The sequence below is a fragment of the Rhinolophus sinicus genome, linkage group LG15, assembly GCF_036562045.2.
Source record: "Rhinolophus sinicus isolate RSC01 linkage group LG15, ASM3656204v1, whole genome shotgun sequence".
Taxonomy (NCBI): Eukaryota; Metazoa; Chordata; class Mammalia; order Chiroptera; family Rhinolophidae; genus Rhinolophus; species Rhinolophus sinicus.
This window is the reverse complement of record NC_133764.1, coordinates 14809676-14827599: the sequence shown is the minus strand read 5'-3', so window position 1 is coordinate 14827599 and position 17924 is coordinate 14809676. Positions and strand designations below refer to the sequence as shown.

General features: G+C 42.1%; 1 protein-coding gene across 3 annotated transcripts in view; it reads right to left on the bottom strand.

Annotated features, from left to right (window-relative positions):
* The window catches only part of SMG6 (SMG6 nonsense mediated mRNA decay factor), a 188621-nt gene that overhangs the window by 131548 nt on the left and 39149 nt on the right, over positions 1-17924 (bottom strand). For all 3 annotated transcript variants that reach the window (XM_019755458.2, XM_019755460.2, XM_019755461.2), the window contains exons 9-10: positions 16028-16089; positions 9072-9217 (exon numbers count right to left, since the gene is read on the bottom strand). In XM_019755458.2, the coding sequence (XP_019611017.2) occupies positions 9072-9217; positions 16028-16089 (208 nt within the window). The remainder of the gene's footprint in view (positions 1-9071; positions 9218-16027; positions 16090-17924) is intronic.

Below are 17924 nucleotides of genomic sequence, written 5' to 3'. Positions count from 1 at the left end.
GATATAGCCAAGGAAAGATTCAGTGAACTGAAAGACAGAGCTATGGAAATTATCTGGAATGCAGCACACACACACACACACACACACACACACACACACACACACACAGAGAGTCGGAAAAATGAAAGAGAAGTTTAAAAGATATTAAGACTGAGTAAGGTCTAATATATGTCTAATCAGTCACAGAGAAGAGAAAGCATGGGAAGATGTAGTATCTTTTTTTAAAAAGATGTAGCTGCTAAGAATTTCCCAAAACTGCTGAAATCAACTCATAGATACATGAAGTCAAAAAAATCTTTAGCAGAAAAAATAAAAAATAAATCAGACAAATCATTAAACTGCAAAACATCAAAAAGTTTTTGAAAAGACCTACAAATCACCCAGAGAAAAAAGATAGATTACTTTTAAAAGAGAAACAATTAGACTCATAACTAACTTTTAATCAGCAACAGTGAAAGCCCAAAGACAGACAGTCAAGTATCTTAAATGGGCTAAAGGAAAAGAACCGTTAACGCAGAGTTCTATTACCAGCGCGTACCAATAAAAGATCTTTTAGGAATAGGGAAAACAAAGCCTTTTTTCAGGCAAGTGAAAAATAAAAGTTTGTTATCAAAAGAATTTCACTAAATAAATTCTAAGGAATATACTTAAGGCAGAAAGAAAATGATCCCAGGTAGGTCTGAAATGCAAAATGGAATGAAAAGAAAGTAATAAATATATGCGTGAGTCTAAACAAACACCATCAAAATAATAATAACAACAACAACTGAAACAAAAACAATTACTTTGTCTTGTAGGGTTTAAAAGGAAAAGAAGAATTGAAATATATGACAGCAGCAGCATATAATTGGGCCAATAAACTGCAAAGAGAATGAATAGAATTTAAGCATTCTATGGTCTGTGTATTATTTAGGAGGAAAGTGAAAATGCTGAATGCCTTTTGGCAAGGTAAGTATGCATGCTTTAATTCCTAGGGTAACCACTAAAAGAAAAAAAGGATCTAGTGGGGGGGCAGATGAGGAGGGAGAGAAGAAGGGAAAAAGAAATCCCAAAGAAAGTAAGAAAGGAGCAGAAGAGAAACAGAATGGGTAGGAGAATGGGAAAGCACGGGGAGAAAATATGTACAAAACATTTATCTGATAGGGGTCTTATATCCAAATTACATAAAGAACTCTCAAAGCTTAATACAGATAAACAACTTGATTTTTAAAATGGGGAAAAGAGTTGAACAGACACTTGCCAAAAAAGATATACAAATGGCAAATAAGCACATGAAAAGTCACTCATCATCCTTAGTTATCTAAGAAACACAAATTAAAACTAAAATGAAAAAGCACTGTACATCCATTAGAATAGCTAAAGTAAAAAAGACGGATAATACCACGTGTTAACAAGGATGCAAAGAAACTGGAAATATCACATACTGCTGGAGGGAATGTAAAATGGTTCAAACACTGGAAAAAACAGTTTAGCAGTTTCTTATAAACACTTACTGGATGACCCAGGAAATCTATTCCTAGGTATTTACCCAGAGAGATGAAAACATATGTTCAATTCACAAAAAGATTTTCATAAAAATGTTCATGGCAATTTTATTCATAAACCCCCAAAGTGGAAACAACCTAAATATTTACTAACAGGTAACAAGATCAATACATAAAATCATAGTATATCCACACAATAGAATATTATACCGTAAGTAATATGAAGGAATAAAATACTAATAACATGTAACAACATGAACACATCTCAGAAACATTTAGCTGAGCAAAAGAAGCCAGACACAAAAGGGTTTACACTGTATGATTCTATTTACATAAAACTTTAGAAAAGACATATCCAGTGTTTCTCAGTGGTTTCCTGGGGCCAGGGCTCGGGATGAAGATCAACTGCAACGGGCACAGGGAGAACTCTATGGGATAATGGAAATGTTCTGCGTCTTGACTGTGATAATAATTACTTACTTAGGTAAAAAGTGGCCAAACTCTTTGAAATGCGTGTGTTTGAAATGCGTGCACTTAAAATGCGTGCATTTTCTTGTATGCACACTTTACATCAATGAAACTGATTTGAAAACACAGGATGGTATAGTATATAATCCAAATATACCAATAATTACAATCTTGTCAATGGACTCGATGCTCATAATAGCCCCAAAGAGAAAACTCAAACGTCCATAAACAAAAGAATGGGTAAACTATAATAAATGAATAAAATGTAGTGCTGTAGCAATGAAAATGAATACTACACACATCAACATGGACAGTACTCACAAACAATACATGGAACAAAATAAGCCAGAGAGAAAACAATATAAATAATATGATGAGCATGATTTCATTTATATGTAAGCAAAACCAAACTATGTTTTGTTTAGGGGTGTATACTTAGATGGTAACACTATAATGAAAAGCAAAGGAGTGAATTCCACAGGTCAGGATGATAATTACCTGTAAGGGCAAGGGAGAGCTCCGAGGGGGATGAAACACACAGGGAGCTTCTGAGGTACTGACAATATTGTATTTCTTAACCTGGGTGGTGGTTATATGTGTATTCCCTTAATCATTCTTTCAAATGTTTTATACTCTCATACTCCTTTCTGTATGAATGCTTTACCCACCTTCTCCCCATTTTGTCTAAGAATGACACGTGAAAGCCTCTTTTTTTAAAAAAGCAAGAAGGATACTAGAAAAGATGGTGAAAATACACAACATTCTTAAAAAGTCCCCTGCCCCCCTTTTTAAAAGACTCTACATATCCTAAAGAAATTCCCCCCACCCATGACAATAGTAAATATGGATCCCGGACAACCCTGATTTGCTCAGACCACATCCTTCTGCCAGCGTATTACCTGTGGCCCCCACTTTAGCCTCAAGCAACTTGGGAGAATTTTGACTCCCCCATCTCCCTCATCTCTACTTCAGTTCCTCTTCTAGTCTCAGATCAGATTCAAGGATTAGTTTTTCATCAAAGAATGGCAGCTGCTCAGATTTGGGGTTGGGTGGGGGGATTGTTTGCATTGTTTAGCTGTCTCAAGTCCAGAGAAGTTTTTGTGTCTTCTGATATAGAAGGCTGGACACTTGAGACCTGAGTGTAACTTACTACCCTGTTTCCCCGAAAATAAGATCTAGCCGGACAATCAGCTCCAATGCGTCTTTTGGAGCAAAAACAAACATAAGACCTGGCATTATATTATACTATATATTATATTATATAAGACCCGGTCTTACAGTAAAATAAGACTGGGTCTTAAATTAATGTTTGCTCTAAAAGATGCATTAGAGCTGATTGTCCGGCTAGGTCTTATTTTTAGGGAAGCACAGTAGCTGTGCAACATTGCTCGTCACTTAACCTTACTTATATGTTTCTCAGCTATAAAAAAGGACATGAAATATCTATCCCACCTGTCTCAAAGGGCTGACAGATCAAATGGGAATTCACATGAAGCAACTATAAAATGTCACCAGGTGTTATCAGTGTCGTAGTGTTGGCATTATTGGCCACTACCTCTGAAAGCTACACTTCTTCCCCAGACCAACATTTAGTTGGTTAGGGTCCAAAGGGCAACTTACTGCCCCTAACTTCTATCCCTAGACACACTCACTTCTCCCCGTTAATTCAGCAAACAGTACAGTGCCTCTCGGCCTCACCGCCCAAGCTACCCATTTAAAACTCTACTCCTCAGGAAAAGCTTAAAAAGAACCCCACAAAGGCAGCTGAGTGTCCCGCTGCCAACACTCCACCCAATGTCTCTTTTGCAGAATAAGTCCAATCTGGGGGGGAAATCAAATTGAGAAGCTATAAAATGGCCAAAGAAATGAGGTATCTAGCCCACATTAACTACTGGCCAACGATGGGCTATTGCAATTCTTACTCCACACCAAAGCAGCCACACCGTTAACTTGGGGCAAAAACACATTTCTTTAACTGACATGATAAGAGGCTTAATTTTATTGATATAACTGAACTGTCTCATTTCTTTAGCTTTTCATAACTGCTTCTCCCCCAGCCTAAAGTAAGAGGTTCATTCTGAAAACAACAAGGACCCTGGATTTCAGAGTTGGGAAGACAGGGTGTCCCTGGACAAGCTCACTTCTTTAACTTTTTCTTCTTTTCTGGGAAATTCTGAGGGAAGAAGTCTATGCTAAGCAGCCTGTTGATAAGTTCTATCTTCCCCCCAAAGGAACAGAGGGCATAGCTGAAGGATGCATCCTCTGGCCTGCCTTCTAAAGCCTAACTAGCCTCTTCTGACCTTTGAATCTATTTGTCACAAAATTTCTTGGCCAGTCTGGCTCTTTCTTTGTTCATTTATTCTAAAATGAGCAGTCCTAAAAATGAAGGGCAGGCAGTGCTGATTACCTGTAGAAATCTACCCATGGACCCTGGAGGAGAAAAAGCTGAAGGGCTTCTACCACCAGAGATACAGAAGGAGGAATGAGAAGGACAGTTTATTCAGCTAAACTCAAGTCTAACCCCTTATGAAAGGTGGATTTCCTGTACAACTGTTCTGACAAGCAGAGGATTAGGCACTTCATACATTCTGCTTGGGTAAGAGACTCCGACAGAAGTGAATTGCCACAAAGGAGCAAATTGCTTTACTCAAGATCTCTAAGGTGGTTGTATGCTGGAAGACAAAGCAATTTTGGTTGTGAATTGAACTTCTCAACTATAGTCAACTTGCATATACAACAATGGCAGGAAGGTGTAAGGTCCCCATCTCAAGTATCCCACACATCTGGATTAAGCTCTACCATTCCCATATAGACAGCTAAGATTCTCTGTCCCTCTGGAAGTGAACATATGGCACTCCCTCCACCTCCTGCAGCTCAGGATTACTAACAATCCATAAAAGCAAGCATAGATGATAATGAAAGGAATGCCAGGTTAACTCTGCCTCAATCTGAGCCCCTAAATGTTCCCAAAGGGCAGGAAGCACCAACTGCACACACAAGAAGTGTCTCTTGGGTGCCCTCTTGCTGCCACCAGCGCTTTTCTGCAAGGCTGAAATGGAGGCCTACTCTGCCTGTGCGCTGGTAGAGGAGGAAAAAGAGGGGGCCAGGGCATAGAAAAGGGAAGTTATTCCAGTGGTGGCCAATGAATAACATCCAATGATTTATAGGAAGTATAATCCAATAATACAGTAAAATAAAACAGTGTGTGCCTGAGATGGTTTTGATTCCAGGAATTATAAAACATATTTTTTAAAAAGAGAGAGAGCAAGAGGGGAAGAGAAAAAGGAAGGAAAAAAAGGCCAGATTGGAGCAAATTGGGCACAGATGGGGGATGCAATGGGGTTTCAGTGATGCCCTACCACAAATGTTGCTTCAATTATTCCTCTTCAAGAAACTAGAGTTTTATTTCCTTAAATTACAAAATTTTTAAAAAATTAAAATTCTTGGAGTGCTTGTGGTTTAGATCAGCAGTTCACCCTCCAGCATCACGTCAGCCAATCAGATGGCTACTGAAGTGTTAAATGCTGAGGCACGTGGAGAAGGCCCCATTTCTCCCTTCAGGCTCAGGAATGCCATAGAGATTACCAATTGTGACATCACTCTGGGAACCAACTATCACCACAACCCATCACTCACCAAAGGATAATTCTGGACACAGGCCAGGTAAGGAACACACTATTCAATGAGAGCTGGCTTGCCTTCTTCATCCATGCATTCAATAAATAATTACTGAGTGCCTAATAAATTCCAGGCACAATGGTAAGGACCCCAAACACCCCTCAAATTTATCTGTCCCCAACAACTTCAGCATAGAGTATTAGGATTCCAGACGCTCTGTATTCCCACTGATGTAGGATTTTTGTATAGGGCCCATGAGAGGAGGAAATAAAGGTCTCCCCACCAATAGCCCCGAACCCATGAGTTTTAAGATCACTCTGAGACTGGAAAATTTAGTTGGTTAAACGATGTGGCATAACTCAACTTATTTTCTCCTGTGGGCAGGAGGGCAAATCTGACCTCACAACCTCTGCCTCCCTGAGCTCTGGGGAAAATTACAAACTAGGAAAAGGGGAAAGATGCCTTTCTCTCACTCCCATCTAAGTTTTTTTCCTCCATTTTGTCTTGTGAGGTGTCCAAAGCTTTTAAAAAGTTCTCTGTCTCCCCTGACCACAAGGAAAGCACAATTGAAAAACAATCACACTGAAGTGTCGGTATCATTTCCGTCCCTGGACTATTGGTATTTTGAAAAGAGGACAGTTATACAAGGGTAGCACTGAATATACACAAAAAATGAACTAGAGGCATCACTTTTTATTTTTAGTGAGAACATGCCTGCTGCTCTCCCAAACATACTCCTTAGGGCCACATCCACAGGGAAGGCCCAGGCACAGACTGAGAGGATCCAATGCCTTAGGGGCCACAGATCACCTCTGCTTCAGGCTGGAACGTTCCTTCGCCACAGAGTCCAGAAACTGACATGTGCAAACACCCACCCAGAAGGACATGTCCAAGAAGGAATGGAAAGAAAAATGATGGCCCAGATGTTCTGTAACTTGCAGTGACTGCCAAATCTCCACAGACCCCAGCACCTGGGAGGCCAGGCAGCAGCAGGCCCTTGCTTCCTGGTGTCAGACAGCCAGGGTCCCGCGGCTGGGTGGCGACTCTGACAGCAAGCAGAGTGGCCTGGAGAGAAGCCTTTAGAAGGGCACCGGCTGACGGGACTTGGGGGCTCAACACTCAGGGCTGATTTATCACTTCCTTACTCATAAAACTGTGATTCAAACTGCTGCTGATTAGTGAAGGATTTAAATCTTTACCCTCTCCCCAGCCCCCTTCCTTCTCCACCCCCGGCACAGATGCTGCTCCTCAGCCACAACACCCCCTTCTTGCCACTGTCCGTGCAAGCACAGCACAGGGGCCCAGAGAAGATGACTCATGTGCTGGGAAATGGAAAAGTGCATCTTCCCACCAACCAGCCCGCTGAGTGCTCTGCTCACCCCTCTCCCAATGGCAGCCCACACAGTGGGGTCTGGACGGCCGCCTCAGCTGCACACCGGGTACTTGGCAGCATGTCCACAGAGCTCTCTGTCCTAGTTGAGTGTTATATCCTGTGGCCCAGTATGCCTTTCCCTGAAACACCCTTGGAGCTTCTGAGCACCTCAGCTCAGACTCTGCTGGGCCTCAGTTGCCTCAGATGAGCACCAGGACGAGGCCAGAAATGAATAGCAGGGTCTCAAGCCCAGGCTTTGACATGTCCTTCCTGGCTATGGGTCCTCATCATGACCAACCATGGAGAGGAGCCCTAGAAAAGGTACCTTGGCCTCAAGTGGGGGAACCACCTATTCCCTTCTTTCTCTGTTCTCACCATCTCACCTTCCTTTCACTCGTATTTTCTTAACCTTTACCGAACAACTGTTGCAGGAAAAGGCCACTGGTGGCCTATGAAAAGGCCAAGGTATTCCTTTTCATGGAGCAGAAGCTGCTGACAACAGATGCTTCACAGGCAAGAGTGGCAGGTCCTTTACAGTCACACCTCCCAAGACAAGTCACTTGACACTGGAACAATACCTTGGCAGAGACTGTAGCTCACTGAACTCTGTGGCTGTTGTTAGAGGGAGGCAAGAAAAGCAACAGGAGGGCACCTCGGGAGGCCCCATTTCTTGAGTCCGGTGAGCTTCCCACGTGGCAGCAGAATCACCCGAGTAATGAAGAAGAAATCAACCTCCCACCCCTTTACACTCCACAGTCTCACCAGGACAGCACTTTACAAACTTTATTTCCTCCTTCCTGGAAACCACCACTGCCCCTCAGGACTGCACGCTTCCTCAGAGCTGTTCTCAGGAATAATTAGCCAAGTTCAAAATGGCACCTAAGCCTCTGCATCTTGCCTTCTGCTGGGAATTCTAAATGGGGTAGCAGGCAGCCTGAGAGAAGGAAATCCTCTATGATTCAGATGGGACTGCAAACCCAGGCAGAACAGCAGAGCACCTTGCAGAATCCCAGGAAGAGCCGAGTTCCAAGGGAAACGGTGGCATACTTACTCACCGGGGGGTAATACCTACCCCCCACCTTCCTCCAGCAAGCTGATGCAGAAACTCCCAAATACAAATACAAACTCCACAGTGAGAGAAAGCACCAAGGAAAGGTGCAACAAGAGAACTAGTGACACTCTGTCCAGAAACGCCAGGTCTGTTACATAACAGAGTCTCCATGGGGCAATTCCCACTTCTTGGCATTTCAGACAATAACCTTTCAGCCCTGAAACCAAACTTTACTCTTGGTCAATGCCAGGAAATGATTCTTTGGCACCATGGACCAAATCTCTCTTGCAAACAAACATACAAAATAATGTCACCCCTATACTATATGTTTCCATCAAGTCAAACCACATGATCCTTACCTACACGGGGTAAAGGGAAGGGAAGGGATCCTTTGACTGTGACCTGGTCATCAGAACATTTAAAAATCCTTCCAATCAGCACTCCCCTGCCCCCCTCTCCATCAAAAAACTCCCGTGTTCAGAAAAGTATTTCAGAACGCACACCAGTATGTTAGCCAAACTCTGGGCCTGGTGATTTTTGTGCTTCCAGATTTGAGTCACCAAAGCTCATCAATTCTCTGTTCTTACTCCCTGGCAGGCTCCCACAAGGGATATCCCACAGGGAAAACTAGACTTTTCCATATTGAACAAACAGGGTACATGAGTCCAGAAACAGCTATTCCCAATCCCTGCCAAGCGTATGGTCTCTGCAATGAAACATTTCAGCAATGCCTCTCCCCTGGGAGAGGCTCTGAGGCTGCAGACTCCAAGAGGCCTTGCTGCTGCCTTTAGCACGGCCAGATGTGCAACAGCATCGCTGGGTTTGCAAATTAAGTTCTATACCCATGATTCCCTCCTTCCATCCCACCCAAGCACTGGAGAGTCATACAGATTTCAGAGAGTAAATTAAAGATCTGAGAAGCAATGGTGGGTGGGGGAGGGGGGAAGAGAGAAAGAGAGAGAGAGAGAGAGAGAGAGAGAGAGAGAGAGAGTTGGGAAGGGTGTAGTCGTATGGTAGCAAAGGAAAGAAGCTAGAGTAATCTTTATCTGTCTAGATAAAGAAACTGGACATGCCTTACCTTTCAGCTGGGAGTTGTGTACAGCAAACATGTTGATGGTCATAAGCTGCAGCATGCGGGTACTTCCGATAGGAGACGGACTATGCTGCAGCAACACCTGAAACTCCTTGAGGACTTTCTCAGCCACTGCAGGGAATGTCTCCATCCTACAAATAGAGCCAGCTCGTCAGTGAGGCACATCCCCAAGAATACTGGGTGTACGTATGCGCGCGCGCATACACACACACACACACACACACACACACACCTGTCTCTCTTGGCAAGCAGACAACTAAGGCCTAGGACGTTTCTTTGCTACTTTCACAAACCTTCCTGGTATCCTAAGGTTGTGAACAAATTTAAGAGAAAGAAGTGTGCAGGGTTCAGAGATGGAAACAACTCAATTTTGGATAAATTGCTATGAGTTATTATGCTTTGGTATGCTATTTCCTAACCCCTGGCAATAACTGGATTCATGCTGAAACAATCGGTTTTTTAAAACAGCAAACAAATTTCTTTTAAGCTCTAAGACCTACATGTTCCCCAAACATTCTGGTATGAGCACTGTATTCTAAAAAAGGTTCATTAATCTAAAGATTCTTTACTTGAGGCTTTACTTCGGGCAACCAGAACTAGTTCTGCTGTTGTCTCCTTAGGTACTATCACACTAAGTGCTCCACCCAAGGATCCCAAATTTCCCCTCGAAGAATGCCTAGATCTAGGGCCCCAGTGATCAGTTTCAGCCTTTCCCCTGTCGCTGTTCTTCCCTCTCTCACACAAGACTGCTCATCAGGGTCTGTATGTTTTCAGGCCAGTGGAAATATAATGCCCTGGCCAACTGCCACTCCCAATACAGGAAGAGCCTGTAATGTAGGGAGGTAGAAATCCAGCCAGTGACCTAGGGCTCCTAAAGAGAGGTCATTCAAACCACTGCTTGCCAAATGTGGCCACTGGATCCCAAACAGTGGTGCATGTCTGCAGTTCCTTTGGCAATAGGAACAAACCACAGCTGAAGTCCTCAGAAATAAAAGCAAATTCAAACTTGGTGCTAGAGAGAGAAACCAGGCACACTGGGCCTTAGGGCCATGCTGAACAATTCGTGGTCAGCAAAGTATCTTTTCTCCATCTTCAACTCCCCCCCCACACACACACACAACAAACTGCTTGTGGTGCCTGGAGGTGGGGTGAGGAAGAACTTCAGGCTGGATTAATAAATAGCTTCTGAAATGCCACAGGAAAGGGAATCCTTCTCAAAAGAGACAAAACAGTTTCAAATCCGAGAAAGGTGTTTCTGGCTTCACCCAAACTATGGCCCTTTCCCCACTGAGTAGTACCCTCCCCCGGTTAGAAAACTCCAGAGCTTTCTAGTATCCTGGCAATCTTCATTCCTTGCCCTTGGATGTCAACTCTATTATGGACCTTCTGGTACCCAGAAGTCATGCCACAGCTATGGGTCAGTTACAGTTTATATTCCAGTTCCATTTTCTGAAGAGCTGCCCTCATTTTCATTGGCACAAAACATGCCATGCATTTGCTTCCCCCTTCACATACTCCATTTCAAGTACCCCCCCCCACATGCCAAAAAAAAAATGTATACATACACACACACCCGAAAAACCCTCTTATTTTTTGTCTCGCTCTAAAAAGTTTCAGAACCATTAAAACTCTTGGTAGGTTTAGAATGGCAGAGTGATATGTTTGGGGCTGGACTGGATCCATTTTCCCCATGGGCTGTAACAAAGGTTTCATTTTAAATCCTGATACTGTGCAGCACTCTTTCTGGTCGGAGGTGGGGAGGGAGGTTAGCAATTCTTATTACGAGAATAGCAGAGTTCACTCTGCTTGAAAAGCAGCCACACTGGGCAAGTTTCAGAGCCATGTGTCTCCGTGTTGAAAGGCGGTAGAGAGCCAGCACAGAACGACATGACAGAATGTCATGTGGGACAGTCTTGCTTCGAAACTGTGTCTGAGGAAGCCTCTTCCCTGGGATGGGAATTGAAATAGATCCATTAACACTTCCTAGGTCAGACTGAGGTCTCAAACGAGGCCAAATGTCCACCGTCTTTTTTTTTTTAAGTTGAAAAAATAAAAAATCCTCCCTTCACCTTTGAACTAGTTTGATATGATTAAAACAAAAGAAAAAACCAAATGCGTAAGGATATAAGTTAGAATAACTTAAATTCTGAGATTATGAGGGAAGATGGATCTACTCAGACAAAATCAGCTTTGTCAGGTGATAACTGAGGAACTCACAGCACAGATAAAAGACTCTTCCTCAGAGCTCAGTAATGGGGTTTCTGGTTCCCAATTTTGTAACTAAGATGCTGTCTGATTTTGGCCTCAAATTACCTCTAAGTAGTTTTATGTCTTTCTCTTTGCTTCACCCCATATTAAAAACAAAAACTATACTAAAACTGTGATAATGACAGTATACAATTTATGTTTAGAAAAAAACCACAAAATAAAATTATGGTTTTTATGGATACATACAAGTAAGAAGGTTTGGAAGAACACATAACCTGATGCCTAGTGTTCTCTTTGGAGGGCACAGGATGGGGGAGAGTGGAAAGAAACTTTAGCATCAGCAGTAATGTTACATTTTTAATAAGGAGATTTTGTATATTACTTATGTAATAATTATAGAAGTTTTAGCCAAGAAGCAGGAGTACCAGTAGCAACAGAAGAGGAGGAGGAGAGAAAGCATAAGAGGACGGTAATTTATAACAGCAAAAAAGTGGAAGCAGCCGAAAATGCCCACTAATAGCAGGTGATTCAGACGGTCCATCTATACAACTGAATTCTATTTTTTGAAAGTTGTATCAGATTTTTAAATCATGTTTAACATACATTAAATGAAAACAGTTTTTAAGTAGTTTAATGTGATCCCTTTATATATTTGTCAAAAATAAATGTGTGTGTGGTGATATATAGAAAAAAAGATAAAATTATACATCAAGTGTTGTTATCTGTTAACAGTTAATCAGACAGTTACCTCTGGATAGTGAGAATATGGGTAATTTTTTATTTCTTCTTTTTGCTGGGTTTTCTAAATCTTTTACAATGAGGACTGCATATAATAAAGAGATTTCCCCTATAAAGAATACTTCTGGCTTTTACATAAAACATAATTTTAAAAGTAAGTCAAGACACAAACATTATATTTTTAACAATTCAAAGTCCAAAATAAATATATCAGTCTTTGACTTCCAAGAGACCTTGAAGCTGTTCAAATAGCATGACTAGGCAAGCAAGTTAAAAACTAAACTAATAACTTTAACCGAGGTAAAAATGGGAAGCAAAATTATTCTATTTGTCACAAATCAAAAGTCGACAGGCTGCCGGCTTCCCAGCCTCTCTCGGTGGAGTCCAAGCGCAGGTCTGATCTGCCTGCCTCTCAACAGGAAAGGCAGTGTCTGTCAGGAGCCATTCGGCACCCCTGACTGACTCCTCTTCCTGAGAGGATTCTGTCCCTATCCTTTAAAACTGCAGAAGATACAATCATTCTCAGGATGTGCGTTTCACTGACTGAAGTGACTACTTTCTGAAGTGATCTCTAGAGACACCTTGTCTCATTAGAATGGCAGTTTCAAGAAACCAATCTTTCATACAACACTGAGACCCAAACCTGGGAGGGACTCAGTGACTAACGACACAAGACGCAACCTCTCAGATGCTGAGCAACACAGCTGAGCTAGACAACATTCTCCTCAGAGAAGAGTCAGGCTTTCCTAAGTCTTCTCAAATTCTTAAATTTTTAAAAACTGAACAAGACAGAAGCAAGCCAGTAGCAAAAAACAAACAAATAAAAAAACCCAAAAAACAACTAATCTGTGTGACAAGCGTAGAAGTGAAAGAGAAAAAAAAACCCGTTTGTGCTACAGAACATCAGGACTGGAATGGACCTTGGATATCATCTATTTAAACTACTGATAAGGAAACCAAAGCCCACAGAGGCTTTGCCTTGTTCACTCTTGAGGCCTTGTAACTAGTTAATGTTGAAAAACAAATTCTTTTTGGCACGTGATTCCACCAAACACTCCGAGCCTCTTTTTCACTGGATGCTGAGAGTATGGAGACTTGTGCTGCCCACAGTAGGCATTCAAGAATATACTGATGCAATCTGGAACACTCAGCACAGACAAGATGAAAACTGGGAGAGCAACGTTGGGGCTTTTCTCCAAAGGCAGGCGGGACAGTGGATGTGTCTTCAGCTGCTCCCCATTACAATCTCCTCACTCTTAATTCATTTTCAACGCCTCCCACATTTCACATCTTCTTGGTAATTAGGCAACAGTCCATGTTGTTGTGTGTGGTTTGGGCTCATTGCTTTTCTAGTCTTACAGCTTCTATACTTCTTTTTTCTCGAATAGAAAAGTTATTGCTGTTTCTGCCTTCCAAAATAAATATGGGGCTCGATTCTCTTTTACCTCCAGGAGAGCATAAGAAGAACACTCATGGAGCGGCCGGAGTGCCCAGAACGTACATACGCTTCCCTCATGTGAACACCACTATAACTCATTTTTTATGAAGGTGAAGTAGACTGGCCTTATCTTTTTGCCAACAGAACATATCATATGTAGAAATGGAAGAGATACTGAAAAATAATCTGGACCACAGCAAACCACCTCTTACAAAGAGATAATCTATTCTTTTTCACAAGCTTCCAGAGAAGAAAATTCCTGAACATCTTCCCTCTGTGACTTTTTTTACACCGAACCCAAATTTCTCCAGCTGCAACACAAGCCTATTTTCTCTTGCTGTCATCCCACAGAAATCAAAAGTATCTGGTTATGACTCTTTTATATTTAAACACTGTTAGAAGAATCCACAGCTGTCTTTAAATAATTGTTCTTTTACCTTAATTTTCTTAAGATTAATTTTTCCTCTCAGAAATCATGTTCTAGCTTTTTAATCATTATTGTGGTTCTTTCCCAAACCTTCTCCAAAATACATGTATCTGAATGTGAGAATTTTAAAAGGGGGAAAAAATAAGGTTCTAACTAATGCTTAACTTGATAAAAAAAATATTATATATCCTACATATTCCTATATTCTGGACCAAGATTTAGAACTTCTTTCGTCTCTAACAGAGCTAACAAATACCTAGAGCAGTGGTTCTCAACCAGGAACAATTTTACCCCCAGGGAACACTTGACAATGTCTGGAGACATTTTTAATTGTCATGACGAGGGGAGAGGAGAAGGGATGCCACTGGCATGTATGTGGTGGGTAGAAGCCTGGGATGCTGTTAAACATCCTACAACGCACAGGACAGCTCCCTACAACACAGAAAAACATCAACAGTACAGAGGTTGAGAAATCCTGACTCAGAGCAACATGGCACATGAAAATGTAAAGAACACACTTAGGAAAAGGGAAAAAGGAGACAAAAACTGAGTGGAAAGCTAAGAATGGAAAGAAAGATTTTAAAAACGGGAACTAAGAAAGATGATGAAGAGATAAAAGAACCACAGTAGCTATTTCAAGTGCGGCTCAACAGTATGTCTTGCTATGATGTGTTATTTTATAAAACGATATTGGTATCTTGCCCACCTGTAACTGCAGCTTTACATGACTAAAGATGGGCCTGAGTTCACTGTAACCTACTAAAATACGACTGTAGATCCTTCTCTCCAGTCTGTCACAGTCTATCCATTTCCATAACGATTCACCCATTCATGCAAATACTTACTGAGCACCTACTACATGCCAGGCTCTAGGGATACAACAGTGTTAGGCAAAGACAACTGCCAGAGTAGAGCTCACACGGGGGTAGGAAGGTGGTAAGAGGGGAGCTACTGATGCACCTAGTTCACTTTTCCTAAGTGAATTGCTTCACACTTATTTCTACTAATAGAGATGCGTCTATTGGCACTACTCGAAGTTTCCCAAGTCATTTAAAAATCAAGACTACCCTTGTGATGACCATCACTGTCACTCTTGCCCACACTGACGACAAATGAATATGTAACAGGCACACTTTCTAGTTCACCATCCATGGCACAGTGTTTCTTCAAGCAGGACAAAGCGTCTCCCACTAAGGCAACCTTCTAGAGCATTACAGATAAACTTACAAGGTTATGACAGAAAGTGAAAGGGGAACACTAACAACTGGGGGACCTATAACACAAAACAAATCACCTCAAAGGGTAGCTCACAATAAAACTCCAACTCAGAAAATATTAAAATGCAGCAGAAGGCCTGTCTGCGAGCACAGCCACCGAGTTCGCTCCGAGACGGAAGCAGCACTCAGCACACGTCCGCTCTGGTGTGCGGCCACTAGTCAGGCTTGAGGGTCACCGGTTTTATGCAGTGAGGAAAAACACTGATCCAACAAAGGAACACTCAAAGGTTGATCTCTTTCCAGGGATTGAATGGGTGAAGTAACGGTTTTGTTTTGTTTTCTGCCACATCACCTTCCCTGAGATTTATGTAAATCCACCATCGATGGTGAAACCATGGAGAAGTCTTAGCATTTACCGAGCTCGGCAATATAATGCAAGAACCTGAGCGCAGAAGGAAGGGGTATGGGTCATAAGGAAGAGAAAATGTTGGAGGGAAGAAAACGTAATTCTTCTCTTTAAGAGAAAATAAGTGGGCAGTATTTTCACCAAGGAGGACCCCTGACAGCGCACCCAGGAACTGAGCATGACTTCTCTGAGGAGCTCACTAAGGGTTGAGCTGGAAGGCAGAGGAAAGAGAAACCCAGAGGGATTAGGAGTGGGGGGTTGATAAAAGACTGGGCTTAAAAGGGGGCTTTAGTAAAGGTAGAGAAAGAAGACACAGACGGATGGAGAGTCACATTCCCCAAACTTGATGAGCACAGCAGGAGACTGAGTGAAGGGAAGAGAAGGTGGAGGCCTCTCAGAATTCACACCCTGTGCCCTCAGTTACAAACACAGTCTAGTTGCTAACAATATTAAATTCCAAAATGACTTGTAATGTAGGAAAATAAAATAAACATCCTGCACACTTACCCAATCCGGGTAAACAGCTTCCCATGGGCATGGAGAAAACTGAGGATGAACCTTTTGTTCAGCTGCATGGGAAAAAGAGAGGAGAAAACAATTAAACTTTCCCCAGTTTCCTGTTACTGAACAGAGTCCCTAGTGACACAATAACCTGGCCAGGGTCTAAGGGGTGGGCACTAGGGATGGGAACCAAATGGACATGCCCAAACTTTCACACAGACCCAGGGCACATGCCCAACAGCTGCTGCTTAGCTGAGCCAAAATGACGGCAGGCTCAGTGAACGAACAGCACCCTCTGCTGGCAGCGGTGCCTGTGTGCCGGGAATGAAGCATTGAATCTCAACTAAGTTGAGTCGAAAGGAAGATGCCTGCAGTTCTCTGAGATCTGGGAGCCACTCTGGCCCCAAAATGATGGAAATGAAACACTGGCGAGGACAGGGCTGATACTCACTCTGGATATGTCCCTAATATTAGTTATGAGCTATTTTTCTATATACCTAAGAAAGCAGGACTCGTCTTTGGTAGAAAAGGGTAAGGTGACCCACCACTCATCAAATTATACGTCTCCATCTTTTAAGACTGAAGTTCAAGTTCAAGCTCAAATTCAAGTGTCCATAAGGGGCCAGGTTTGAAATAGGCTGGCTGCTGGGGACAATAGCAATCTGTCACTGGTCCACTCCCGTTCTGTTCTTTGTGGACCCAGTATTATCATTTCTTTCCTTTCCTTTTTTTTCTTTTAAAGAAAAGCTGAAAGCTGGGTTTTTATGTGAAATCCTCTGGCTTTTAAATGTTGGCTACTAATGAAAAATATTTAAACATTAGGCAAGTCAAAGACACAAATTTGCCAGCCACATCTGGCCCATGAACTAACAAATTTATAATCTCAGTTCAATGTTCTAAAAAACTTAATTCTATTAAAACTGAGGGGGAGATTCTTCTGAGCAAAACAAGGGTGGGGAAAAAATTAAACTCCAAAGAAAAAAAGTGGAGATAATAAAAGGCCAAACCTTGTTGTCCTCTTCCCTGGTCTCCTAGAAGCAATATGCTCAGAGCCCTACAGCCAGTCAAGAATCTTGATCTGAAGGGGGTGGGTAGGGCAAGAAACAGTCCAGCACTCCTGGATACTTTGAGCAACAGAAAAAAACCTTTCTGGTTTATCCCCTTGCAAAACAGAACACCAATCAAATTATGGCCATTCCATCTATTTCACGTGGAAGCTGGGTGTGGCAAAACAGCGTATGCTCATCCTAACAATGACTTCAACAGCAAACTCTGCATACAAGCTTTGGCCTTTACTTTCGCTTAAACAAATTATATTTAATCAGCAATACTACATCACACATTAAATTATGTAGTTAAAAAGCTCAGGATACTTCGGTGAAGTTAACCTGTCTCTACAGTGAGGTGAGTCAGGGCCAGGGATACTGGGTGCCATGAACAGAAGCAAAAGATGAGGAACTGCTGCAAAATAAATTGCCAATGGTTAGACCACTGTTAGTGGCAAAACCTGGGCTAGAACGCACGTCTAGCTCTACCGTGTTTCCCCGAAAATAAGACCTTAGCCGGACAATCAGCTCTAAGGTATCTTTAGGAGCAAAAACTAATATAAGACCCAGTCTTATTTTACTATAAGACTGGGTCTTTGATATATGATATGATATATGATATGATATATGATATGATACGAGGTCTTATATCAATTTTTGCTCCAAAAGACGCATTAGAGCTGACTGTCCGGCTAGGTCTTATTTTCAGGGGAAACAGGGTGCTAGTAGAGGAAGGTGGTGAAAAACATGGACTTTCTTGTCAAACCACTGTCACTTACCTGCTGTGGGACCTCAGACAACTGACCTAACCTCCCTAAGTTTTTCTTTCTATACATGGAGATAACAGTACTCATATG